Source organism: Acanthochromis polyacanthus, chromosome 12 (assembly GCF_021347895.1).
Source record: "Acanthochromis polyacanthus isolate Apoly-LR-REF ecotype Palm Island chromosome 12, KAUST_Apoly_ChrSc, whole genome shotgun sequence".
NCBI lineage: Eukaryota > Metazoa > Chordata > Actinopteri > Pomacentridae > Acanthochromis > Acanthochromis polyacanthus.
The window spans coordinates 27,649,826-27,677,799 of record NC_067124.1 but is presented as its reverse complement, the minus strand read 5'-3'; the positions used below and the strand labels follow the sequence as shown (position 1 = coordinate 27,677,799).

General features: G+C 40.3%; 1 protein-coding gene across 10 annotated transcripts in view; it reads right to left on the bottom strand.

Annotated features, from left to right (window-relative positions):
- The window catches only part of syngap1b (synaptic Ras GTPase activating protein 1b), a 186,565-nt gene that overhangs the window by 42,509 nt on the left and 116,082 nt on the right, over nucleotides 1-27,974 (bottom strand). For 9 of the 10 annotated variants that reach the window (XM_022199611.2, XM_022199605.2, XM_022199607.2 and 6 more), the window contains 7 exons: nucleotides 27,432-27,523; nucleotides 19,413-19,534; nucleotides 9,683-9,836; nucleotides 9,262-9,360; nucleotides 5,414-5,653; nucleotides 2,069-2,404; nucleotides 1,794-1,938 (listed from right to left, as the gene is read on the bottom strand). In XM_022199611.2, coding sequence (XP_022055303.1) covers nucleotides 1,794-1,938; nucleotides 2,069-2,404; nucleotides 5,414-5,653; nucleotides 9,262-9,360; nucleotides 9,683-9,836; nucleotides 19,413-19,534; nucleotides 27,432-27,523 — 1,188 coding nt within the window. Of the gene's footprint in view, nucleotides 1-1,793; nucleotides 1,939-2,068; nucleotides 2,405-5,413; nucleotides 5,654-9,261; nucleotides 9,361-9,682; nucleotides 9,837-19,412; nucleotides 19,535-27,044; nucleotides 27,524-27,974 lie in introns of all 10 variants that reach the window. The other variant, XM_051957180.1, reaches the window with a different exon arrangement.

The following is a 27,974-nucleotide window of genomic DNA, read 5'->3' as shown; positions in this document are numbered from 1 at the left end:
AGGATTTTTCTGGTAATTAAAAGTTTGGTTATTCCAAAACCTATAAAAAGTTCATCTGCTGAGTTTGAACTTTATCAAAATTAGTGTGACAAACTCAGGCATCGGGATGTCATGATCCCCACAGCACCTTGCTCCTTTTCCTTGTGTTTAGTGTCCTACTGTTTCTCTGTATGTATGAGTGCTGGATTGTGGGTCTGGGTTTGGTGACCCACTTTTCCCCTGCCAGCAATCATTAGACACACCTGAGTCCAGCAGCCTATAAACTTCTGCTCCACTCTCCCATTCTTGGTCAGATCATATTGCCAGTACAAGATGTAGTTTCACCTGCTCCTAATTATTGTTTGCTCAGTGAAACTGACCTTGCTCCCACCTGTTTTCTCAGGGTCAAATCTTTGAGTCTTCTCTTTGACCATACAGCCCTTTTCTCATCTACTGCTCTGGATCTTCATGCTTGATCAGCATCCCTTTGCCAATCAACCTCAGCGCACTAACCTTCCTGGGTTCACTCCTGGATGGTGTTCACCCACCAGAAATCCAGCCAGACCCTGCATCCCTTCCAAGAAAACTCCTGCAAAGATCCCTCATCCTCGTCTAAGACTGTCATATTAAATTATCTGTTAATACATTCCTAAGTGTGCTCTGTGCACTGCATATGGGTCCTGGTTGGGCTGTGGCTCAGGTGGTAGAGCAGGCTGACCAACGATCACAGGTTTGGCCATTTTAATTTTGAGGTTTCTCCATGTGCTGAAATGTCCCTGGACAAGATACTGAACCTCCAGATGCCTTACATGGCAGTTCTTCCACTATTGCCGTGTGTGTAAAAGGGTGAATGAAAAACACACCATAGCAGGGTTTGGAACCTGATCTTAAAAATGTGCAATATAAGTACGGATAATTTACCTGTGAAACCCCAAAAGCTGATTTTTGCTCCTGTCACATTTCACCTCACTGTAAGCTCTCTTATTTACTGCAATAAAAAGTCCTGCACCTCTTTAAAAATTAAGGCGGAGTCTTTTTCAATTACTTATCTTACAAAATGTAAAAGAAAAAAAATAGAATCAACATTTTTAACATTTTTTTAAGGGCCCATGTTTGTTACTAATGAATACAGAAATGGTAGCTCTACATATTACAGATATTTTACATTTTTAATTTGTTTCCATGTTTGTCTCCTTTCTGTTCTGTGTAAACATGGCCTGCAGTTCAACCCTGTTTAGCTCAAAAGTCCCTGAATGTTTTGGCATGTGACTAGTGGTCATTACTACGTCAATCATGGCTTCACGATTCTGCAGAAGATTGTGGAATTTGTAGCTTTTTGCAGAATCTGGTTAGTGTAACCAATTTATTGTTGGCAAATCTTTAAATGAGAAATGCAGAAAAATGTGATTTTGACAAAATATCAAGTTTTTAAGCTTAGATTTGAATCATACAATATGTCACAGATGAGTGGTTCATGGACCATCTAAAAGTTGAATGATTATTCCTGTTTTTACATTTACTTTATATACTTATATCATTTTACAATTGCATTCATTTTAGTTATGAAAGCCTATTTATTTATTCTATTACAGGTTATTTATTGCGTGCTGGAAATTCTGTGTTTCTCGTTGTTTTTATCACAATGACAATAAAGAACCTTTGAACCTTTGCTATGACAAAGTATAACCTTGTTGAGTTTTTCTTTAGTATTTTTAAACAAAAGTTAACACACTATTTAATCCCCCAGTGGATTTTGGGCAAAAGAGGGTGAAACTCACAGCATATAAGACAAGAACCCCACTTTTCTGACTCACCTATAGCATCCTTGAGGTACTTATGTCCTATCAGTTTGAGGTACTCTTCTATGGCTTTGGTGGCCAGAGTGTTCTCTCTGAAGATAAGGTGTTCTCGGTCGATGAATCTGTCTACCTCACACATCGCCATGTCCGAGAGGAAATCCTGGACAGAAGGAGAACTTAATCATTCGTCTTCTCACAAATACACTGCTTCTGATCACAGCGACTGACACACCTTTGTTAAACAGCAGCTTACACATTCCATTAAGTAAAGTAGAGGAGTCAGTGCCCACCTTAGCTTTCCCTGTGCTCTGCAGTATATGCACCAAAGCACAGGCCACCTCCTCTTTGCTCTTGACACTCAGCACTGGTTCCAGCACGGCACACAGGGTACGGTAGTTATTGGTGACATACTCTGCGAACTCCTTGTACAGCTCCATGGGCAGGATGTTCATGGTCTGGAAGCGGGATTTGAGGCGTAGGGATGCATTGATGATCTTCCCTCCTCCAACTCCAGCTCCCTTGGTGAGGACGCTGGGCTGGATGACCGGGTACCACTGCTCCACAAACTGACGTCCGGTGATGCTTGAGATGGGGATGCTTACAAGTCCTAAGTATGTGCTCTTTTCCTTCAAGAGTAAAAAATAAATAAATGATATTAGTTGTGATAAGCATGTGTCAAAGAAAGGCTGTGTCTTTCAACGCTACACGCATGGATTTTACAAAAGCAATTTCAAAGTCGGAAATGTCATAAAGAGTTCATTTTAAGCTTTAGCAATGAATTAATAATGAGTAGGAAGACTAACAATGGATCCCTGGAGTGTTTTTTGAAGCTCGAATTGAGTTTTGCTGTGGCAGTGCTACGCTTGTACTAAACTGAGAACTAAAATGACTGGATTTGAGACTCAGTGGCAATTCTCCTCCTTTTAAAGTGTATTATTTTTAAAACTGACGAAACTTAAAGAGAAACAAAGTAAGACTTTAACTGCCAAATAACAGAAAATGGCCTTAATGCTAAGTCTCTCCAGGGGGTTGACTGGGTTGCTAATCCATGGCATTGACTTAATGATTAGTTCATCAATAATTAGAATTGTTTCTGGCTTTTCTTTCTCTTGAACACACTATGCTTTTGAGGAGATTCGCTTCAACCATCCCTGTTCCTTCAAACCCAAACTACACCGATTAGGCATAACATTATGACCACCTGCCTAATGCTGTGCTGGTCCTCCTTTTGCTGTCAAAACAGCCCTGACCCGTTCAGGCATGGACTATACTAGTGCCCTGCAGGTGTGTTGAGGTATCCGCACCAAGATGTTTGCAGCAGATCCTTTCAGTCCTGCAAGGTACGAGGTGGGGCCTCTATGACCCGGATTTGTTTGTCCAGCACATCTCACAGATACTCACAGATTAAGATCTGAGGTCAAATCAACACCTCAGACTGGTTGTTGTGCTCCTCATACCATTCCTGAAACATTTTTGCTGTGTGGTGCCACGCACTATCCTGCTGAAAGAGGCCATAGTCATCTGGGAATACTGTTTCCATCAGAGGGTGTACATGGTCTGCAACAATGCTTAGGTAGGTGACATGTCTCAAGTAACATTCACATGGATGACAGGACCCAAGGTTTCCCAGCAGAACATTGCCTGAAGCATCACGCTGCCTCTACTGGCTGGCCTTCTTCCCATAGTGCATCCTGGTGCCATGTGTTCCCTAGGTAAGCTATTCACATGCACCCAGCCATCCACGTGATGTAAAAGAAAATGTGACTAATCAGACCAGGCAAGCTTCTTCCATTGCTCCGTGGTCCAGTTCTGATGCTCACATGCTCATTGTTGGCACTTCCGGCGGTGCACAGGGGTCAGCATGGGCACCCTGACTGGTCTGCAGCTATGCAGTCCCATACACAACAAACTGTGATGCTCTGTGTATTCTGACACCCTTCTGTCTGAAACAGCATTAACTTCTTCAGCAATTTGAGCAACAGTAGCTCGTCTGTTGGATCGGACCACACAGACCATTTTCGCTCCCCATGTGCATCAGTGAGATCATGACCCTGTCGCCGGTTCACCACTGTTCCTTCCTTGAACCACTTTGATTTACACTGACCACTGCAGACCAGGAACATCTCACAAGAGCTGCAGTTTTGAAGCTGCTCTGACCCAGTTTTGTAGCCATCACAATGTGGTCCTTGTCAAACTCGCTCAAATCCTTACGCTTGCCTATTTTTTTTTGCTTCTAACAAATCAACCTTAAACACAAAATGTTCACTTGCTGCTAATATATTGAACCCACTAATAGGAGCCGAGATAAGAAATAATCAGTGCCATTCACTTCATCTGTCACTGGTCATAATGTTTTGCCTGATCGGTGTATATAAACTGCATAACTGTAACCTTTTTGTTACAAGGTCAACACAGAAAAGACACTAATCCAGTGCCTCCACTGATCGATAAAGAAGAAGTCTGCATTATGTTACCTTGTCACAGTATGTTACCTTATTATCTAATCATGTTTGTTGAATGGATGCTCACTTGCACAGGTGAAGTGAATAATGAGTGAATATCTCGTTACAGAGGGTGGGTGGAATGTATTAGGCAGCAAGTGAATAGTCGTTTCTTGAAGTTGATGTGTTGCAAGCAAGGAAAATGGGCAGCATGAGGATCTGAGAGACTGTTTCAACTGTGATGGCATCTCCACAACAGCAGGTTTTGTGGGGTTTTCCTACTGTGCAGTGCTCAGTAGCTACTAAAAGAGTTTCAGGGAAGGATTACCAGTAAACTGGAGACAGAGTCAGGGGTGCCCAAGGCTGACCTGTGCAGTCTAAACCTGAGAAAAGCTACTGTAGCGCAAACAACTGAAAATGCTAACGCTGATATGAAAAAAAAAGAAGTCCATGGAACCGTCTTGCTACAGACTGGTAAAAGTGCTCATTCTCAAGCACTGAAAGCAGCAAACATGAGCATCAGAGCTGGACCATGGCGCAATGGAAGATCCTGGTCTGGTACAACTAATTAAATCAGGATGTTATCAACAGCCGCAGACTAAAATGCCTCTGGGTACAAACAAATAGACCAGCAACCAACAAAAACACTTAAATGTCTATACAAAAGTGCTGCAACAGCACTCCTCTCACTTTGTGTGTGAACGCTTAAAGAAGGTGTTCTGGTCTGATGAACCACTTTTTTTTACATCATGTGGATAGGGCAGGTGCTACCAAGGAAGAGATGGCAGCAAAATGCCCAATGGGAAGATGGCAAGCTGGTGCTGGTGGAGACAATGTGATGCTCTGGGCAATGTTCTGCTTGGAAACCTTGGACCTCTTTCAGCAGCAAAATGCTCCCTGCCACTCTGAAAACACTGTTCAGGAATAACTTGAGAAACATGACAAAGACTTTAAGGTTTTGGCTATAAATTCCCAGGCTCTCAACAAATTTCCTGCCAACGTCTTGGTGCCTGATACCACAAGACACCTTCAGTGGTCTTTGAAGTCCATGTGCCGACAGATAAGAACTGTTGTGGCAGCATGAGGTGGACCTAAGGCATTTTTTTTATGTTGTGACTTATTGGTGTATGTTATCACATTTTTGTGTCCAAGAACATGCTTTTGCAGACATTCATGCCATTCTGCAGATCCTACCTTGCGTCTCTTCTTGTCTGTCTCCTTGTAAAGATGAAGGCGTAGGTTGCGGACGGCTGGTAGGTTGTTGAATTCAAAGTGCTCGCCCCAAAAAACGGTGTCAGTGCGGGGCTTGCTGGTGGTGCGTGCATACAACATGTCATCCAGGCAAAGTTCGCAGTAGTAGCGTTTCTTGGCTGGAAGCTCGCGGGCCTCTATGATCCACAGTTTGAGCACATTGTCCACCCTCCGGCTGTTGTCCTGTGTGGAGATGAAGTCGGGTCAAACAAGGTCGAGCGCACCTAATAACAGTCACTATAAACCCTTGCAGAAAGAAGACCATACAATGCAGGGGGAAAATGACAGAAAGCAAAGAAAAAATTCAGAGACGTGGAAGCTGAGGCAGTGTGTGTGAGTAAAGGGCGACAGCAGGTCAGCCTGCAGGAGAACGGAGTAAATGACAGGAAAGAAATGGCAGGTGACACGGTGGTTTGGCTGCTGTGGATAATAGGCTGCACTTGATAAACTGCTCTCAACTCTCGCCTTGAATATGGAGAGAGAAGACAACATGACAGACACACAAAAGAAAGATAACAGAAAATGTGAAGGATAAGACTTCTTGCAGGCTGAAAAAAAGTAATCCACTTAAACACAGAAAAACAAAAATGACACAAAGCACATGTGCTGCAAAGATGAGGGACAAACAATGGTGGTAATGTTTCTGTAGACAGCTACACTTCCTAATCACAATCACAAAACCCCAGCTATATTTGACATCCCCCATGGGAGGAGAGGAGAGAGTGCCGTGTTGATTGCAGAGTGATGTTTCAGTGAACAGGGGCTGAGTCATTTCAATTGGACTGAAATGCCATTGTTGTTAGCCCCCTGTTTGCTTCAGACTATTTAAGTCCTAATTTAGACAGCTCAATATGCGAGCATCATCGAGAGCCACAGTTCTTAAGTTCTCCATTTGTATGCTCTTTGATAACCAGCACCAAACATGAGGCATAATTAATTCCAAAACTCTGACTTCGAATGCGCTGGGCATCTGGTGGCTCAGTTTGCTAGTGCACATACAGTGCAGCAGCAGCATGGGCTCGAGTCCTCCGCCTCGATATCGTGTTACAGCCTCCGCCAGTTGCCATCTTATCTCGACTTTACTATCAAAAGACTGATAAAACACTAAATCAGGGTGGAGTGGACTCTCTGCTTTTGAATACGAAAAACAAACAGGAAAAGCTGAAAGACCGAATTAAAAGGCTCCAGAAAGTTAAAAAGAATAATGATAATCCTGCAGCGAGTCTTATCTCTGTCGGTGCATCTGGTCTGAGATGTGTGGTGCGTGTTGTTTGGGGGTAGGAGGAGGGGAGGTTTTGGAGCGAGCACCCGCGTGGAGTCCTTGGAGCTCCATGACTCAGCCAGGACCCCCGCGGCCCAAGCATCTGGACGAGGCATTCAGCTCGGGTGATGCTTCATCTAAGTCTGGCTTAATAACTCTTTAGTCCCTGGTTGCCATCAAAGCTGCATATCTCGCATGCCTGCTCACTTTTAATAACAGCACGGGGAGATGTGGGACAATTTCACAGAACTATGGGTGAAAATTAGGATATTGGTGTTACTTGAAGCCAATATGAAAGGCTGAGATTAGTTATATTTTAAGCTGTGGGGATGAAAATAAGATCACAGTACCTTACGGCTGCATGGAGAAAGATTTTTATGTGAAAATACACCGGCATATCTTCCTAAATTGCACAGTAGCATTTCAAAAAATGAGAGCATCTCATTTGCATGTCAGATATCGACACACTGGAAATGTCCCTCATGTAAGAACATTTTCACACTCTTATCCTAAACCACTCTTTTTTTCCAGCAGCCAGAAGTGTTACAACTTGGATCCCTCAAACTCCATTACAGTGTCATTACGCAGTTGGGTAGAATTTCACAATAGCCTTTCAGTTTATTGTAATTCAAGTGGTCTGAGAGGAGACTAGACATCTGCAACTCCTCTTGGCTCCATTTTCAGCCTTTTGGAGATCTAGCCTGTGACGAGACATTTTGGCCAATCATAGAGATTGGAGAGGGTTTTCAGAGAGCAGGCGTCCTTCCTAATGGTTGTTGTACAAATGAAAATGAGGATGCACATCCCATCAGATCAGAACACCTGATTCAATGGAGGAAATGTTTCTATTCCAACATTGGTAATAATGGCTTACAGTGCAGAGTATGGCAATAAATGCATTAAAACATGAGCCAATATCAGCGAATCATACTCATATAAGTGGAGTTACATCTAGTAATGACTACACTCTGAGCGCCCTGTTTTTCTCCTGAACAGGTGAGCTGCTAGCTTCATTTTCCTGGTGGCGAGTGAGGTTGCGTATATGGATTTACCTGGAAACTAGTGGTGATGTCTATGTTGAATGTTGATAATAGCTTAGCCCTTTGTTAAAAGAAGCCAAATGCTCACCACTGCAGCAGTGGCTAACTGAACTTCCTGTTTATGTTTGTGATATCATCAAGCTTGTTTTGCATGTGAAGCGCATGCATACAGTACATGCATGCTCGTCGAGTGGGAGAGGACAGCTGCAGAAGGAGGGCTGTATTTTAAAAATCTGACTTGTCCCCAGATTTCTGCTTAGCACAGCTTTAACTGCATAGACTTCTTGTAAGATGCAGTCATTAGCATAATCAATGCCCCTAAAATTAGCATCTACTTTAAGCCTTTTGTGCTGCTCAGTGTGTATAATAATGTCAAAGAGCTTCACATCCTGCTGTAGGAAATCAGCTGACCAATACAGCTTCTGTAGTCATATTAGAGGACTGAAAAGAAAAGGTTTATTTATGCATATTTATTTACTGCACAAGCTGATGAGAAACAAAATCATATAAACTAAAAAATTATCATGCTGATGTGAATTTTGCCGGTTTGTTTAATTTTTGGGATCATATTTTCTCCAAATCCATCCGTACTAAGACAAATGTGCATTCAGACTACTGGTGAAAAAGCAACTGGCTACAAGTCATTTTCAATGAAAGCTGAAAATATTAAGCTGCACACTGATGCCCGACACTTGTTGCTCTGCGACAAATGATGCGCTACAAATCAAAACGGAGCTGGCTTCACTTTTTTTAGTGCTCCAATTATGTGGTGAAGCAGTCATATTTTTTGTTTCACCGTCTCTACTTTCTTTCCCTCGTCACAAAATCTGTTCTGTCTCAAAAAAGGAAAAGAATTGTACCCTTGCTGTTAGCTTGTGCTATTCAAACCTACTTTTTCTTATGTCAATGTCAACAAGCGCTTAAGCAACAGCCAAGCAGAAACTTCACCACTCGCAGTGTGAACCACTCTGGACTTGTGAATTTTCTTTGTATTAAAGAGAAAATTCAGAGTGCAGGAAAATCATTGAATGCCACAAATTCTCTTAAAATCACTTGCTTATGCCACTTAAAAACTGATTGTACGAGTGGTTCTTGCATGAGACTTATTATCTTGGTGAGAAAAGACCTGGACTCACTGGTGTTTGATCTTTCACCTCGTCTCCATAAGTATCAGATACGCTGGGCAGGTAGACATGCTGTGTGCAATTCACTGATATCACATCATCTGATTTGTAGTTTTTTCAACATCAATTTTGATCCTCCACCCTGAAACATTACCTGATGGAGCTTTAATATTTGTTTGGAGAAGCCACTAAATTGTTCAACACAGACACACACAGACACGAGGATGGAGTTCACACAGAGAAATGAAGCGGTGCGCTCTTATTGAAGACAGACAACAACGGGAGACGGGGAGGAGAGAGAGAGACACACAGACAGAGGGATCATCCTTTTTTCTTCCTCTACCGCATCCCTTTCTCTCCCCTCACCTTGTTGGGCTTGACAGCTCTCTGCAGGTTCTCGATCCATTTGTCTCTCTCTGCAGCTGAGCGACACGCAAAGCACTTGGTTCCCGATGCCGTAGTCACCTGAGGTTATAGCCAATGGTAAATTCAACAACCACAGCCATTAGTCACTATGGAGACTGCAACTAAGACGCCAAAACAATGTCTTGCATTCACGCTGAACCTTTGTTATGTTCCACTAATGGAAAGGTGATGGAAAAGCTGAGAGCTTATTTCAATGTCTTTGTTTTGTTGTACAGGTAAAAAAAATAAAATAAAAAATCATCTTTTCTTTTCACATCACTTTCTCTTGTCAGGGTGGAACAACATTCATGGTGCCATTTACAGCTGTGTACTGTGTGTGTGAGTGTGCTGTTGTTTGTCCACAGTGTGGCTCAGCTCTCACCTCAAAGCAGTACTCTTGTCCCAGGATGCTCGAGTGCACAGGTTTGATGATGGCGTCCTCGTCCAGCGTGAGGTCCAGCGCCTCGGCGGCGCTGCTGGGAGACAGCAGGGACTCATGGGAGTGGGACTCTTTGAAGCTCTGCATCAAACGGGTCCTGGGAGAGGGATAGTCGGTTAGATGTGGAGAGGGGAAGACGGCTTGGGCTTCAAAAACTGTGAACAAGAAACTATCGGAGATTTCGTATTGTCAGTATTCTGGAATTTGGTGCCTTTCATATTCTTCTGTATCTCTGTGTGTCTAAGCATACGCACATGTGCTGCACAATGTGACCTACGCGAATTAAGGGGGCAATCAACATGTTATTTATCAATAAATCTACCGCGACCTAAGTATTTTTCCGTTCAATTCTTTTCTATTCCAAAAGACATTTCTTTAATAACAAATCATTATTCTACATAAATTCAATTATTAGATATATTTTATTATGCTCAAATCTATATTTTATTCTATTTTTAGACTTCTCTTTAAATGGTATTTAACCTGGTCTTCATTATTTATTTTCATGATTTGTCTTCTGGTAAACTAAAAACTTCAGTCAAGCAATAATGTAGAGTTGTGCACATTTAGAATGTTCTTATTCATATTTCATTATTATTATTTTATGTAATTTTGAATTACGTAAACTTTAATTACTTAAAATTTTAGTTATGTAAACTAAAATATATACTTTTTTGAGAATGTTAGAATTATTGTGCTATTTTTATATAATGAATTTATTTCATGTAATATTTCAGAATGCATTTTTTGTTATATTTATATACCTTTAAAAAATACCAGATTTTGTCAAAGCTTGTGGCACATTCGTCCCCAAAGTTTTACTTTACCATCTCTTTATCTCGTGTTACTTGCACAGCACTCTGAACTGCATTTGATTTGTTTAAAAAAAGCAGTATATGCTTTTAATGACAAAGTTTGATTAAGTTTTAATCATCTTCATCTATTCTTTTAAAATGCAGCTTTATTTCACCCTACTTGTTCTGTCTAATTATCAGCTCATCAGTCATTTATGAAGCACTTTGAACTGCACTAAGCTGTGTGAAAGCTGCTATACAAATACAGTTTGATTGACTGATTGACTGAGCTGCAACAAAGTAATAAAAACTAAGTAATAATTAGGGCAATTAACCTTGTTTCACTGAAAGGAGAGGAGAGAAAGAATAGATGTGACACATAGTAGAAGCAACTGAAAAATAATTAAAGCATCCAATTTACATTATTTGACAGGCAGCTGTGAAGCAGACAAAGATCAAGCCATACCGGTTCATTAGCTGAATCTTAAAGAAGATTCAGTAGAATCCAGTAAAGTGTTCCTCTGTTCTTAATTTGAAAAACCTGTTTGAAATGGAAATGATTGGTTGTGTCATGTGAGCAGTTACACACGATCAAAAGGGTTTCATTTACGCCTGCTCATCTGGAAACCAATAAGTTAAAAGGACTGATGCATATTAACCACATCTCTCCTTTTTTGTTGTTTTTAGCATTTATGCAGCTCTTTTTACGGATACAATCACTGTTTTTCCTCCAGGGAACACATGTTAAAGTCTACGTATAATGCCTTAAAATGATTCCTAATAACATCAGTAATACTAACACGTACTGTATCCGCACTAATATGAGAACAGAGTCTCTGCTGAAACCCATCCATCACGCTCACCTCCACTCCCACACACACACACGCACTTCAGATCACAGACCTGCTCAGCAGACAGCCACACAGCCGCTAAGACAGACACATAATGACACAGGAAGTCTAACCAGAAAGCGAGGAGGGATGTTCAGGTGTGATGAAGCCCCTCGGAGAAGAAAAAGAGGGGATGGAAATGAGAAAAAAATGAAAGATATAAAGATACTGTATATCCTCCACTCTGCGTCCGGGTCTCAGCTTCTCCTCTGCTAGCTCTCCTGCTGCTTTTGTCTACGTTCAATCATAACGTTCATCAACAGAGCACTGATTACATGTAAGGACCAGGGGAGAGAGAAACACAGAGAGCGAGGGAGAGATAAAAATAGACCCAAAGGAATGAGTCAGATTGAGTGGAGAAGAGAAAGAAAGAGTGGGGGAGGTCATGGGAGGATGAGAGGGAAGGAAAGACTGAGGGGGGAAAGGGTTGAGGCATGGGGGATCGAGGGAGAAGACCTCTCAGAGGAAATCATGTTAATTATGTAAACAGTGGATCGTTTGGAGAGGAAGAAAGTGAGAGTATGGATTAGAGGGAGGGCAGGATGCATGGTGTCGGTTTGGGGTGGGTGAAAGGATTGAGAAGACAGCGAAAGTGCTGGAGGTAAAAAGAAGGTCTTTGCAATGTCTCAGTGGAGAGACATAAAAGGAGTGATGAACCACACACCTGAGAAAGAAAAAAACCCTTAGCTGCAGTAGTGATGACAGACTAGAAACAAGGAGACTGGGAACATGCTCTGTGCTTTGTTGTACTGAACTAAAGCAGAACAGGCTTGACAACCACACAACGAAATTGAACTGAACTGAGGTCACTCTTCAAGCAGAAACACCACAATAACTGCAGGTATAGTTTCTTGAATTTGAAGACTGGCCGCTTTGGTCTGTCTTTCATCAAAGTGAATATGAAAACAAGAGTTTTTTATTCAATAAAGTTTGAGAAGAAACTAATTGACAGATAATTATTATTTTTCTCCACACAAAGAAGACAGACACTGAGTTTATGATGCTGTGCTTCTGCTGCATTCAGTGTACCTTAGAAATGGGAAACTGGACTTAAAATTTCAGAATTTTGGATCAACACCAAAATCTCATCAACACACATGAAACACACTTAACTGAAACAGAAAAAAAAATAAAAAGCCCAAAATTTATGTTGGCTAATGTTAGATTCTGACACCTTATCCAAGGTAACGAAAACAAAAATAACTAAAATAAAACAATGTTGTTTTGTAAAAAACAACTTGATGACTGTCAATCAATTTAGAATTGAAAGGTCTAAGAAGAAAAACTTATAAATTCTGCAATTTTTTAGCATAATTATTTAAATTCCTCACCTACCAGCAGCTGTGTTTAACTTACAGTATAGCAAAGAATTCAAGGTCAGCTTGTTAGCATTTCAGACAGACAATAATCATTTGTTTTTCCACTTGCTAGCCATTGTGTTACTGTATTAAAATATTTTAAAGTCAGATGCTGGAAATGAAATGCATAGTTGTAAGATTAAAAAAAAAAAAAAAACTGACTCAGACAAACCTTTAAGGTTGCATATAATATTTTTGATAGATTGGATTGTACAATAATGCTGGCAGTTGCATAAGCTTATTATTATGCTATACTCGATGATGTAAAACTAAATTCAAACTGAGGTGACTGAAATTAGCTTGATGACTCAAGCCTTTCTCTTTCCTCTTAACTTTTTTTTTAAATTTGACAGCTTGTGTTGAAAATTATAGTAGTGAAATACATAACATTGCAAAAAAAATCTCTTTCAATAATGTGGAAATACAACTTGGAACAATTTCATTTTTATAAGTAATCAACAAACTTTTATGCTCCCAATCATTAGGTAAGTGGTAATTTTGTTATATGTTCCTTGTTCCTGTTATATGTTCCTTGTCCACCCCCACCCCCCTTCTCCCATCCCTCCTCCTCTCCACCTCTCTACCTCTACCTCTCTCCTTCTACCTCCTCTGTCCCTCTCAACCCGCCAGCCAGCAGGCAGATGGTTCCCCCCACATAAAGAGCCGGATTTTGCTCAAGGTTTTTCTCCCTGTTAAAAGGGTGTTTTTCTTGCCACTGTCGCCTTAGGGCTTGCTCTGGGGGTTCAGGCATATGGGTTCTGTAAAGCGTCTAGAAACAATGTGACCTGTAATTGGCGCTATATAAATAAAATTGAATTGAACTGAATTAATTACTTAATTGCAAGAAAGAACTGCTTCCCCTATATCAGTAAGGTATTTTGGTTGAACATAATTACATTGGAAGCTGTCATACCTCATAAAGATTGACACCAATGGCTGGATTCATGTATTTTCATTGAGCTCAAACTTTATTTTTGAGTTTTGAGTTAATTTTATGATCACAAGGCTGACATGCTAACAATGGCAACACTAATACACAGATGCTAAGCTAAATGTAGTGCTTACTGTGCTCACCATCCTAATCTAGAGTAGCAAAAACACTCAAAGTACAGCTGAGACTAATGGGAAAATCTTTAGTTTTTCAGGCTTTTAGTCATAAACTTAAGTACAGTATTGGACAAATTGCAGTTTTGACCCAACAATGGTGATAAAAAAATGCACCCAAGTGATTTATGGAAATGTGTCCACCAGTTTTACGTCATCTATCCGACTGTTCTTTTTTCCCGTTGTTACTAAGTTGCTGTATAACTGAGACTGATCTGAAGCATTTCCCCAAGAATCTGACAGCAGTGCTACAAGAAAAGTCACAGATCTGTAATTACAGTTATTACATTACAGCATGTTGGAAGCATGAATGTTTGAACAGAACTTCATGAAATCAGCGGTTGCTGAGACATTTCTGACTGTCATCCCCGGACCCACATCACTAACTGAACGCTGTGAGGATTTTATGTTTTTCTCTGTCTTGCATCATCACAAATTGATTAAATTTGAGTTTTCCCTTCGTTTGTTCAACAAAAAAGCAATTTGAAACAGTCATCCCAGGTTACATAAAATATAAAAGCTCCTGTCCCACAATTTTGAGACATTTTCTAGGATAGCCAGTTAGTCAGTGGAATGGCAAGTGCTGAAAAGATGACTGATACTGAAAATGTATATATTGTTAAACTCGAAAGAACAGAAAACCCTCTAAGCCTGTATTTGTGTTATCTCAGGACACAAAACTGTCAGGTGAAAGTTTAATTTTAGTGTCTTGCCAAAGCACGTTTTGGCATGTGGAGGGGCTGAGGAACAAACCCCCAACCCTGCAATCAGCAGACAATTCACTCCACCACCTGAGCCACAGCTGCTTGTACATCTCTCTACTTTGCGGGACAGGAAACCCTCTGAAAATACACAAAGTCCTCATAGGGCACTGAAAAAAAAACTCAGCTGAAAAACAGGCCAAGATATATACTTAACAATAGGGGGCTATGTGACATAGTGGTGTACTGAATTGTTTGCACAGGATATCCAGACCTAGTAGGCTTCTGCTTGTTAAAAGGAATTATTGAAAAATTATGTGCAAAAACGTGTATCACTGCAGGTTTTAGAGCCGGTTTGGGAGCTCAGAGGCACGTTTATGTCGGCATGAATTTCAGCGCATGCTGGAAAAAGGCAAACCTCCCTGGACAAATAAAGATAAGAAAATAGAATACAAATGAACAAAAGCTGCAGATGTTCAGCAGCATCCTGACAGAAAACATCTAGAGTAAACCAGGAGCTGTGAAAATGAATTCCAGCCGTGAGGGCCTTGGCAAACAGCCTCGACTTCACAAGACTCTTGACTTTTTCGTCTGTTCGGTCTCCTCAAACCAGCCGGGGATAATAGACATCCACAACTTTCCCAAATGAATAAATCATGTGGAAATGCACCTTGGCAGACACCTGGCTCTGAAAAGGCTTTAGCACTCTCCTGAGTGCACTTTTGGCCTCTGTTTAGATATTACAGATGACCTTCACATTTGAAGTTTAAGTTTGTGCTGGCTGTCCAGTGAGAGCTTATGGATAAACTAAATGGGCAAAGTGAAAGCTGAATCACTTAGTGGATCAACAGAAAATTGGCCTCTATTCTGATAATCCATTCACTTAAACTCTACATCAAGCTTTTCAGTTTTGAGTTTTTTTTTTATTTTTGTCACCTTACGGAAAATTTATCAAAATTTTTGGGCTCTTGTTATTGGACAAACTAAGCTAGCGATTGTCATCAAATAAATATATGATTAACTGATAAAATACCTGGCAGTTAAATTAATAATGAAAATATGCAGGCCTAGACAGACGATGGAGACAACTCAGTTTATAATAGAACTGGGTGAATTTAGTGGATAATAAAGCAAAAATAAAGTCCCAATTTACTGTGCTTATTACACAACATTTCTCAATCTTGCTGGGATGGACAACTGTGCTATATGTTGTCTCTCGGTTGAGCATTCTTCTTCTATGTCATGTTTTATGTTGAAGACGTGCAATATGCTGTTTAATCTTTCAAGCCTTATGATTCTATTTAAAGGATAATTTCTTGTTTTGTTCATTTCAGTTGAGGCTATCCAGATCTTTGTTTGATATAAGATTTTTGTATATTAGCCTTCCTATCAAGGAAAATAAACTATAATTATGGGATTCCTATGCTTTTATTTCACCATAAATGCTGGCAGTGCAGGTATCTTTTCATAACTGTGTATTGAGATTATCTGGAATGTGGCAACATCGGAACCTGACAGCAGCACACTGTATGATTTTAAATTGAGAAAAATACATGCTTACTACCAAATGGATATAATTGCTATTTTGTACTGTGTTCACACTTAGTCATCTACTTGCATGATTTGGTAAACCAGGCAAATGTTTACTGCCACACACAAACAAGGAACTCCTGATTTGGGCCCCTCAGAGAAAGGGATCACAGCTGCCTACTTGTGCACAGGTAACCTGCGCTCATCTTTTAACCACAACTTTTGAATCACTACAATTAAAAGAAAATCTGTTAGTTTGTGTTTATTTTTCATTTAAAGTAGATTATAATGTCAGTCGTATGCTGGAAACAATACAGAAATTTGCTCTTACTTCTCATTGGCATACAAAGAAACAGCCAGTATCACCAAAAAAGGTGAATTCTGCTGTTTATTTTGATATGCGATGCGTAAAGGAACAATGGGGACTTTGTGACTTATACAATAGAGAAGTAATTATTTTACAGAAGCATAATTTGTCTTTCTTCTGTGTGTGCAAATACTGTATGTAACAAGCATCATTAGAAAGTGGCAATATTATATTAACACACCTACACAGTAGTGAGTTGGTGACTGAATCAAGAGTAAAGCATGTGGAGACAGAGGCAGAGCTGTATGCAGGTTGTAACCACGATTAAATTTGATTTAAATTAAAAATTTTCTTGAACACATTGATAAACAGAAAAGCAACTAGAATTGGTGGAACGGTCACATTGTGCAGCTTCATCTGCTTTGTGCTACACCTAAATTCAGCCAAGAAGCAAAGATGTGAATTTGGATGCAACAGGTATCTAGAATATGTTGTTTGCTAGGTTCTTACTAAGAGTACTTGAATATGTACACACACATTTGCAGTAGCATGTGGTTGACTGTCACATATCTTTGTGTACTCGGTATGTTAATCATAAGTTTAATGTAAACCAAGAAAAATCTCCCTTCACAGTCAATAAAGTAGAAACAAATCTGAATAAAACACAAGGGTGTCAACACATTTGTGATTTAGTTCCTCATAGCTGTTGAATAACCACTCAACATTATTTCTAGGGCTGCAACAACGAATCGATAAAATCGATAATAATCGATTATTAAAAGCGTTGGCAACGAATTGCATTATCGATTCGTTGTGTTGCGCGATTCATGCTCACTCGTCATGTGGCGGAGCCGTCTACTTCACCTGCAGAGCGAGTTGAACAGAGCGAGGTGGAGGCAGAGCAGAGGAGGTATTTTCAAAGGGAAGTAAATTCAACAAATGAAACATGACCAGCACGGAGAAAACAGTTTCACCGAAGTCCTTAAAAGTGTGGGAGCATTTCACGCTTCACAAAAGAAAGACATGCTGCGTGTCCACTACATGCGAACGCACGCATCTGAAAATCGCACTGATGCCGGACGGTCACGAGCGGGCCACTACGTGTCATGTGACCGCGCTTTCAGTTTGACGGTCCGGTAGATGAGTCTGATAAACACAGCGGCTGGGCCGCAAACTTTCTCTATTATTTCGAAAACACTTCTGGGAAAAGTATTTCTAAAGCATTTGAGGCGAGAAATAATCTGTGCAGCAGCTGAGCCTGTCCTGGTTTTAGTTCACCGACGGCGAGTTTAGATGTTTAAGGAGAAGTCGAGTCCACTTTATAAAAATGAGCTGCAGGTAAACACACGGGATCGCAGCTGGAAACGCACCAACCGGCCACATGCGATATGTCGCATCTAGTGGACACGCACCTTAAGTTAGTGCATTATCCTACATTTGTTCCGTTTTAAAGTGAGGAAACCAGTCTCTCTGGTAGCTTGTCTGATGCTAGGGTTAGCTTATTAACTGATTAATGACAGAGATGGGGCGTGTGTGGCTGTGAGAGATAGGTTTTATTTCACTTTCATCAGCTAAAGCATGGTTTGAATATGCATTACAAATGAACTTGCACACTATAGTGGTAATAATTTGAAGATTAAGCCTCAAGTTTTAATTTTCTGACAACATCTGAGTGAAGACACTGGTCTGTGTTGGACTGAGGCAGGATGAACTGCATTGACAAGCTTCATGATGAGAAAGATATCATGTACACCACAGCATCCTCAACATGAACGTCACTGATGTGAGGCCTCTGTCTATGGTTGAAGATGAAGGCTTCCCTATAATGATCTTATTTGTTCTGTCATTCCAAATCTTCTATTTCTGAATAAAGAGGCGGAAATTAAAAATGTTTTTTTTATCCGATTCATCGATTAATCGAAAAAATAATCGGCCGATTAATCGATTATTAAAATAATCGTTAGTTGCAGCCCTAATTATTTCAAAGCCTAAAATTTCAGATTATATCTTTCATCCTCTTTCTCCTTCAAAATAATAGCCTCTGTGTAAAAAAACCTCTGCCAAAGTATAAACCGTCAATCCAAAGAATTTCTCTCTCCAAAATTCGCCATGTACCTCCTGTGCTGCTGTGCCTGAAGAATCCCAGCGCAGCTACAGCTACATGATACAGAGGAGGTATAATTAAGCAAATCTCCCACTGACTCATTATGGTCTGTACAGCCGCCATATGGCTGTCTGCTGGTTGCTATGGTGAGAGAAGGGATGCTTTTTTCCCCCCATCGCTTCAGCAGAGAAACAGTGACTGTGCTGAGTGTTTTAACTGTAAGTGACGCTGCGGTGAGACATGACAGTGTAAAATAAACAGTAATTTAAGAAAATGATAGATGGGTTCAGATGAAGAAATGCAAAGACTGACATAGAGATGGAAAGAGAAAGGTTGAGATACTGACAGAGCAGACAGGCAGATACGGAGATAGACAGATGGATTTGGATAAAGACAGATGATACATATTGGTAGAGAGGCGATAAAGATAGAAAACCATAGACAGAGAGAGCTTAAGATAGATAGACTTTATCCCAGCATGCATTGTGTAGAACCTGGATAAGTCAGCAGTCACAATAACAGGGCTGGATGATATAACAGCAAACTGTAAAATGCTATATTTCAGCTCTTCTCAGTGAGTCTGTAAAATTTCAGAGCGGCTGTCCCCTTCACATCACTCATGTAGTAAAACCTACATTTTCCCTAACTGACTTCTCCACAACCACAGACTGTGACACTTCCCATTCCAATATCCTGCTTAAATCATAAGGACAGATCTGGACTGCAAAAGTAGAGATAAACTGTATTGCATTTAAACACTCCAAAGTCCGGAAGCAGCAGGTAAACAGAGATTTTATACATAAACGCAACCACACTGCAGGGCTAAACACATCCAGACAGTCCACGCGATTGCATGAAATCACTCACACACACTCGGTCACTAACCTGTCTTGGTCGGCACTACGGAAGCGGGGGAGGATCATGTGGCGGAAGCTGCTAGTTCGGTCCAGTTTGGGCTGACTCTTAGCCCTCTTGATTGAGCCCTTCAACCTTCTACTGAGGAAACTCTGGAGCATGGCGGAGGAGGAGAGCGGCAGCAGATGGAGAAGGAGAGGGAGGACGTGCATGGTGCGAAGTCACAGAGACCGAGACGTGGTCGGCGTGGGTCGGAAAAGATGAGCGAGCGAGTGGTGAAGACAGGATGCAAGAGTCAGGTGCGAATTGAGGAGAGAGATGAAGCAGGTATGATCATGGGATAGAAGTCAGTTTGGTTGTGTTGGATGTATTTAAATGACACCGGAATCGAATGGAGATGCACACAAATGAAAGACATGATGCGTGATGGGGAGAGCAAAAGGTACATTTATTATTAACAAGAAGTAGTTCTGCACATTTTTACTGTCCACAGACAACTGCAGTGTTGCAGTAGTTCCTGTGGTGGGCAGTGGTGTGCCACACAGTCCAACAGTAGCAGCAGTAAGTCTCACGCATGGATGCAGTTCGCCCTTTCATGATAAACTGATCTTGAATTCATACAACAATTTTACACAGAGAATACTGCATATATTGTGACATTTTCCCGCATGTTTCAGGAATTGCATCGTTTACTGTTTTTCTACCTGTAAGCAGTATCTTGACTTTCTTTGTATACTGCGTTGGTGGATAACCGTGTACATCAACACCACATTCAAAAAATCCACCATGTTCTGCATGCATGCTTTGAATGGAATTTGTCAATTCTCTTGCAGACAAACTAAAAACCTGAATAGAACTCATCTACATGACTTTGTTTCCAGGACAATCGAGCTGATAGAAACCTGATTAGACGAGTCTCAGCCCTGTTTGTGTGAAAATAATAAAAAGGCTGGATGAAAGATGATTGCACTAGTTTAGCTGTTTCACATCTTTAAAGAGCAATTTGCAAGTTATACTTTTTTACTAAACTACTACTAATACTTAACTTTTCTTTGAAAACTTAATGCAAAATGTTCTACATACCATAAAGGCATAAATTCAGATGAAAAATATATTTTGTGAATTTTCTGCATTTCATTACATCACATAAGGTAGTTGACTCTACCTCAGCGCGCTGTGAAGTAGTAGGTGTTAGTGAGTCTGAGCCGCTATGATTTAGAAAGTTGGTGTTTTTTTGCTAATTATTTTGCATATCATTATTTTTCACCACAGAGAATTATTACATTTGTGCAGCCTGTTAGGATACTTAATGCACGGTTTTCCAAACTATGAAGCTCCTTTCGTGTCTGGCCTAGTTCTGTGTAACTGGGGAAGCATCACAGCAGCATTTATAATGAGAAACACTGTTGTGTTCGGAACTCATTTTAGACAGGAGGATTATGTTCCCTGAGATACGATGAAGTTCTGGATGGGACATGTAAGTCAGGACTGTGCAACGTCATGTTATGGAAATCCTCACAAATGTGTCAAGAGATTCATCTTGATGAAAATGCAAAGTGTGTGCTCTAAAGTGTGTGCTGTAACTCTTCTTTTATGTTTGCAAACTCCTAATGATATTGTCAAATGCTCGACAAATGAGAAACAACTGATACCAGCTGATCGTCAATCCTGACTAATGACAGCAAACTTCACAGAAATGACATGTAACACAGTTTCAGCTAATATTATCAAAACTTCATAAACCGTCATCAAGATTTCTGCCCACTCTTCAAGGGTTCTCCTTATTTCCTAATGAGCAATTAGTATCTCTTTGATGCCAATTATTTCTCCAAGTCTTAGTCTGTTTCTGGTCTCAGTGACACCTAACAGGCTCAGTTATAAAGCAGTGGTCTGTCCTGTAAGTATGAATTTACATTTTTCACATCTTCAGTGTTTTTCACTCCTGTTTTCATTCAAATTGCTTAATGTTAAAGTAGCCATTGCTTACTCTCCTTTTTGTTACACTGTGTTTTGTGAGGCAGCCATGAAAATCGGTTACAAAACCACTGTAAATGTTATTTTAGTGCGTATTTGGACATCATTTGTTAAAAAATCTACTTTTGGCTTAATCTACTTCCACATTAATTCACTGGATTACCAACCTGCCAAGTTGCTCTTTAAAAAAAAAAAAAGATTTGTTTCACAATAAGTAATTATGTCTCAGTATACTGTCATTTCTTCAAAAATCTCTGCAGAAAAGATGTGACATTTCTTGAGCTGGAAGTTGCTCAACAGAGACGTAATTTGATAATTTGATAACATTTTCAAGAAAAAAATCTTTTCTCCCTTATTCCAATTGAAGAGTTTATTTGCAAAAGCAGATAACTCCATTTTGATAAATTTTCAGAAAACTTTTTTTATTGTTTACTTGAGATAATATTAATCAAACTGATCAAACTGAAGTTGAGTGGATTTGATTCAGTAGAAAAATACATGACAAAACAGAGAAACAACAAATTATTATTGTCATTATTATTATTATCTCAAACAATAAAAAATAAGTATTTTGAACATTTGTAAAACGGAGTTATCTGTTTTTGGAAATAAACTCTTCAATTGTATTAACTTTATGGATAAAACTCAGTCATGCCAAAATGCAACCTGAAGTAAAATCATGACAAGCATTTTCACATCTTTTTGACATTTTGCAGAACATTTGATTTCCTCAGCCCACTAACAGCATTTTAAAATATAAAACAGTGACATCACTGTGTTTGCAGAGCACAAATGTCAAACTTCAAACCTGATTTCACAGCCGGAATCTTAAAATATTTGATGAGAAACTAACTTAAAAGGTCTCAACGCGTGTGTGAAATATTTTCCACTGTTCCTCGAAGAAGCTTCACCCATTCAGTTTTTAGGTGAGTCCTGAAGAGCCACAATGATATCATTCATATACCTGCAGCACAACAGTATTATTCAGTGGGAGAATGACTCGGGGGAATGACGCCTTGTCATCTGGCATGAGTCAAATGGCTTTGAAGCCTGTCTTGAGGATATGACTAAAGACTTGGCTCCATCTGCTGGTTCTAAGCTAATAGCCTGCATGACTAAATCTGATTTGATTAGCCGCTCCGTCTGACACTTTAAGTCTCGAAAAGTAAAAGTATTCAATAGAAAATAGGGGGAGAAAAGCCTGACCTAAAATAAAGCACTATAAAGGGTGGTAATAGGGAGAAGGAGGGGGTGGATCAACTTGAACTTCCCTGGCTGTGTCTGCATGCACAGTCGCTCTGCCGCTGGTTCTGCTTTAGGTTCATTTCAGGTTGCTGCTGTCATTTACTGTTTCAGCTCATTTGCTGCTGTCTGCATTTAATAGCTGCATGTAATTAGATATCAGTTTTTTAAACACTAATCGTCAAACATGAGATGAAATTCTGTAGGGGCTAAGAAAGATGCTACGCTGCTGTAAAATATCCAGCAGCATAGTGATGTGTTGGTAGGAGGCTGCACTGTGGCGTTTTTATCGATCAGCATCACTGGCAAAACAAAATTTATTCTGGTACTCTACTTTAGTTCTGCTCTGTTACAATTTTAAGAAGCATATAGTCCTTCTTAAACAACAATTTAGGACAGTTTTAGATACTGCTTAAGTTAATTTAAATTACCCAACCGCACATCGAATGCTTAAGAACAGCTCAAACTTTATCAGCTACAAGAGTAAAATGCAAACCACACATGAATGCATCACAAAGACAATTCAATAATATAGTAGAGCTGCAAGGAAACCAAATAATCAACAGCTATTTAAAAAAATCATGTGACTCTTTTAGTCATTCGGTTTTGCAAATATAACAAAAAAAAAAAGCTGAATAGAAGTAATATGTGATTTTGAAAACTGTACAAATCTTAAGCAGTTGCCCCAAAATATTAAGAGTGTAGGTTCTAGGTCCACTGGTTGGTTGGTATACTCTCATCTAAACCAGTTCTCAATGGCTGTACAATTGCCGGTGTTACTTTAATCAGGAGAAGTGCTACATCAACAGCCTTCCAGGATTAATCCATTATTATTGGCAGCTGAAGGAACAGACTACCTGTAAACATCCCCATGTTTTTACCACTTTGAATTGGCTCGACCAAATTGAAACTGCTGGGTTTAACCTACTTAACCTTTACTGAATATTTACTGGCATTGATATGTCAAAGAAGTGTGGCTCCATTTTGGTCAGACAGTTGGCCAAGAAAGTGGAGCGTAAACTTTGCATTTCACAGCTCGAAAACTAACATCATATACCGTCTAAAAACAGTACACTTGTTCTGACAATTGTCATATTTACTGCTCAGGGCTTTTGATTGTGAACATATCAGTAAACTTTGTCTAATAATTGGTTTATTACAACAGCAATATGCAGCAACGGCTCTGACAGCTACAGTGTTTGTTAATAGCAGCAGGTACTGACATTCTGTCTCATTAAAACAAAAAAGTGGCATCACAATGGGATTTGTCAAATTAAATAACCTGGTTAAAATGACTTAATATGCTACAAACACTAACGTTTTATTTTTTATTTATAATTAATTTAGGTTGATAGGAGTGTGTGGCACTTTGGCACATAATTATAGTGCAACTTTTATTTTGCACGGCAGCCAGTTGCTTGGTCGAAGAATAAGTAGGATTGGAGTCAGCCAAAATTTTTTTAGGTTGACGACAGTCCTACAGTGTGCAGTTTTGCATGAGTCGTGGGTTCCCTGCATCTCTAGAATGGAAATGACAAGTGCAAAGTAAACATGACCCATAGAGCCGCTGTAGCTATTTTTATAGGAAATAAGCCAGGTTGAAATTAACTGGAATGATCCTTTAATAAGACAGCACTTGCTTCCAGGCTTAGCAGCATCTTGCCTGTGAGAAGGACCTGCCTTCAAGACTAAAGTCTCCTACAGCCATTTAATGCCTTAACTTGCATGACAGACCATAGCATGATTGGCTGCAATCCTGATTTGCAAAATGTGCACTGATAAGCCTCTGTGGCTATTTATAGGAAAATGTACAGTTAACCTTCTGCCCAGAGGAGAGTTTCTGTCACATTAGCTCTGTGTAAAGCAACATGTTCTGGCAGATTTACTTCTAACATTTCCATTTCTTTCCATGAGTATTCAGTGGTTTACATTAAATCAAGTGTAGAGCAATAATCACAAAAGCAGTTTTTATGAAAGTTTTGTTTGCACGTTATGTTTACACTGTGACCCTCCTCCTGACCTTCAGGGTTACTTATCCAATCAGGGAGCCTGAAGCATTGACATAAAAACCCTCGTCTCAGCCACTTTTAAAAATGATGAAACACAAAACCTCTGACCAAACCAAGCTGAGGTTTCACATTTCCTCTAATGGATTATCTGGCTTCTGCAGTTTTCAGGTATGCTGAAACTGTTTCTCAAAGCACAACAGTGAATGAGCAGCAAATAGTTTCCTTGATGGAACAGAAACGCCATTTGCTGCTACAGTAACAGTGTGCAAACACCAGCAGGAATAATAAAAAGGGGGTGGGCAGCATAGAAGACTGGCACAAACTTAATAAGACACCCATCTATCCTTTAAGTCGTTTTATGTTCATATTTTTGATACCTTGTGATTGAGTTTGTGTTGCCATGAATAAAACAATAAACAGATTATTTCTATCCACAGACAGAAAGTGTTTCGCTGCCAGCTCCACTCTCCCTCTGTAACTGAGGTTGTGTCTCGTACAAAAACAGACATGATGATCCCAGAAGCAGCAGTGACAGCACATCTTTATACTGCTTGTCGTCATTCACATTAAAGAATCATACCAGGCGTTTGCTGCGTTTTAGCCCATTTACTACAAGTCACATTTACTTTACATCTCGCTTAACCACTTATGAACCAGCCTGCTGCCTTGCAAGCACTTTTCCAACCATTCCAGACAGATCTGTTGGTTTTCATTCATGTCAGCATTAGTTGAAACTGTACTATCGGACACTTGATAAACCAGACTGAGTTAAGTATTTAATTTCAGCCTACTCAGGTACTAATACCTGATTTATATATTTAATTTCAACACATAGTTAGTAGTCGACTGAGTATTAAATACAATGTTGGTATTATGTCTTTTCAACCAATTCCTGATAAAATAAATACTTTCTTTTCTAAAGTTACTTGGGCTCTCAAGCAGTTGTCTTTATCTGGTTACACATCACAAGTAATGGCCAATCAACACTAAACCATAAATATTGCAAAGTTCTTTTTTAATTCTACGCAGGCAGTTTCTGGGCTTTGTTGTTGCTCCTGTCACATTTTTCCTCACTGTGGGCTCATTTTTCATTGCAATGCAAAGTCCTGCACCTCTGGAAAAAGCACAATCCTGGCAAGAAGAAGAGAACTCAAGAACATGCGCAGTATGACACAGTTCTAACATTTCTTTGATTATGTATTTTATAAAAATTGAAAAAACTTGGAATCAACATGTACAACAGATTTCCACAGGTGTTACCAATTCTGCAAAAGACATTTGCTCTACATTCTACAGCTATGTTACTACTTGCATTTTTTAGTTTGTTTCCATACCAGTCTGCTATTTGCTCTGACTAAATACAGCCTGAAGTTCAGCGGAAAGAACCCGAATCTGGGACTGTTGGCTGCAGCTGAGTCAGTCACGGCTTCTCAGCTAAGACTAGAAGAGCTTTTTTTTTTTTCAACAGAATCTGGTGCAAACTGTTTATTTGGGGCAATTTTTAAATCACACATGTAGATTAAAGTCATTTTGATGAAAATTCCAAAAAGTTTTCCCATGAAATTGTACATCATAGATAAGTACAAAATCGAAAATCCAAATTTTTCTTTTCAAACTGTTTCCAGCTCTGACAAATGATGTCATTTTGGCAACTTTAAAGATAATACACCTTTCTAAACTGCAAGCGGGTTTTAGGGTTTAGAGGGTCAAGCAACTATATGTAAAACACAAATAAAGGTATGTTAATTAAATTTTGTGGAGTTTTGGAGTTTGTATTATTCAACATTTTAACATCCAAATTTATACTTTTACTGCTAATACGCATATATCAGTCTAAGATAACTGATGCTATTTTCACAGTTTATTTTTTGTTCTTTGTTACATGTTGTTCGCTTAATGTTTCTGTTCACACTTGCACTTGTAACTTCAGTCTGTTGTGTGCTCGGTAGCTTTGGCTTCCTCCTCCTTATTATTCCTCCTTCTTATTTTGTGTCCTTAATGACAATCATGCAAATTTTAAAGTGAAACTATCCTTAAACTGCATTACCACACAACAAAAAACATTAATGCAGATTACTGTTTTTGTTACACAACTCAAGTATGTTTCAAAAGTCTGATAAGCTATTTCCATGCCTATCGCTGATTGGAATGGTAAGGAAAATTAAATGCATACTGTAAAAACGTATAGCATCAGTTTTGAAGTAATCGGTTTGTAGGTAAGGAGTTAAAACTTGATACAAACTTGCACACACACGGGCACGACACTTGACATGATGCACTAATATGAATATTTGTGTGAATAGGAGTTATGCTCTTCCCATATTTCTGCACTCTTGAACGTCACTGTGGAGTTTACATCTGTGGGGCCTGTGTGAATATTTGTGGTGAATGTGAACGTAGCCAGTGTCTCTGCCTCGGCCATGTTTGTGTCACATACCTCAACAGGGGGCAGTGGTGCAATAAACGTTCCTCCCGCCACTGGACTCGAACCGGCAGCCCTCCAGTCTCCTCCCCAGTACAAGAAGGGGGGGGAGGAGGAGGCGGCAGGCGAGTGGGGCAGGGTGAAGGACAGGGAGGGGGAGAGGGGCAGCGAGCGAGGTAAAGGGGGTGTGCCGGGCCCTTTCTTGGAGCCCTTTTGCTGCTGCTGCTGCTGGCAAAAGGTGAGGGAGGGGGAGACGGCCAGGGAGAGAGGGTAAGGGTGAGGCGGGGTGCCGCTGGCCCGACGGCCACAGGTGTGCGGTGGGCCCAGGGCGGGAGGAGGGAGGAGGGACAGCGAGAGGGATGGAGGCAGCGAGCGAGGCCGGGGACAGGAGGGGTTACTCACGGATTGTCGGAAGGGTTGAAGGGGGGCAGTGGGAGGGACCTCCATGCTGGGCTGCTTCCCGGTGGCTATGCTCTTCCGCCGGGCGCGATGATCTGTGAGGGGGAGAGATGGTGGACAGGTAAGACACGGTCGTATTTAAGAGGAAGGGAAACATCAAATGTAATACAAGGAGAAAATGTGTGGCGCAAGACACAGGTAGAGCCAAAGGATGCAGAGACAGAAAGACAGCGTCAATGTGGAAATAAACAGTGATGGGAGGGGTCTTATTGACAGTCTTCCTGAAAGGATGAAAGAATATGAGAAGCAGATGGAGGTTAAAATTGAGCGATAGAGAAATAACACCACACAAGGTCACACCTATTCACCAACACTGCTGCTGCTTCTACTGCTCCACACAAAAACACCTCTGGAGGGGAGGGGTGTTGACAAAGTGGGTGTGAGACTATTGGACAGATAGATTTTCTGTCTGGACGTCAGATGAGGCAAATGTTAACAGTCTGCATGTGAAGGAGAGGAACTGGGAGATGCATGGATAGAGAGGAG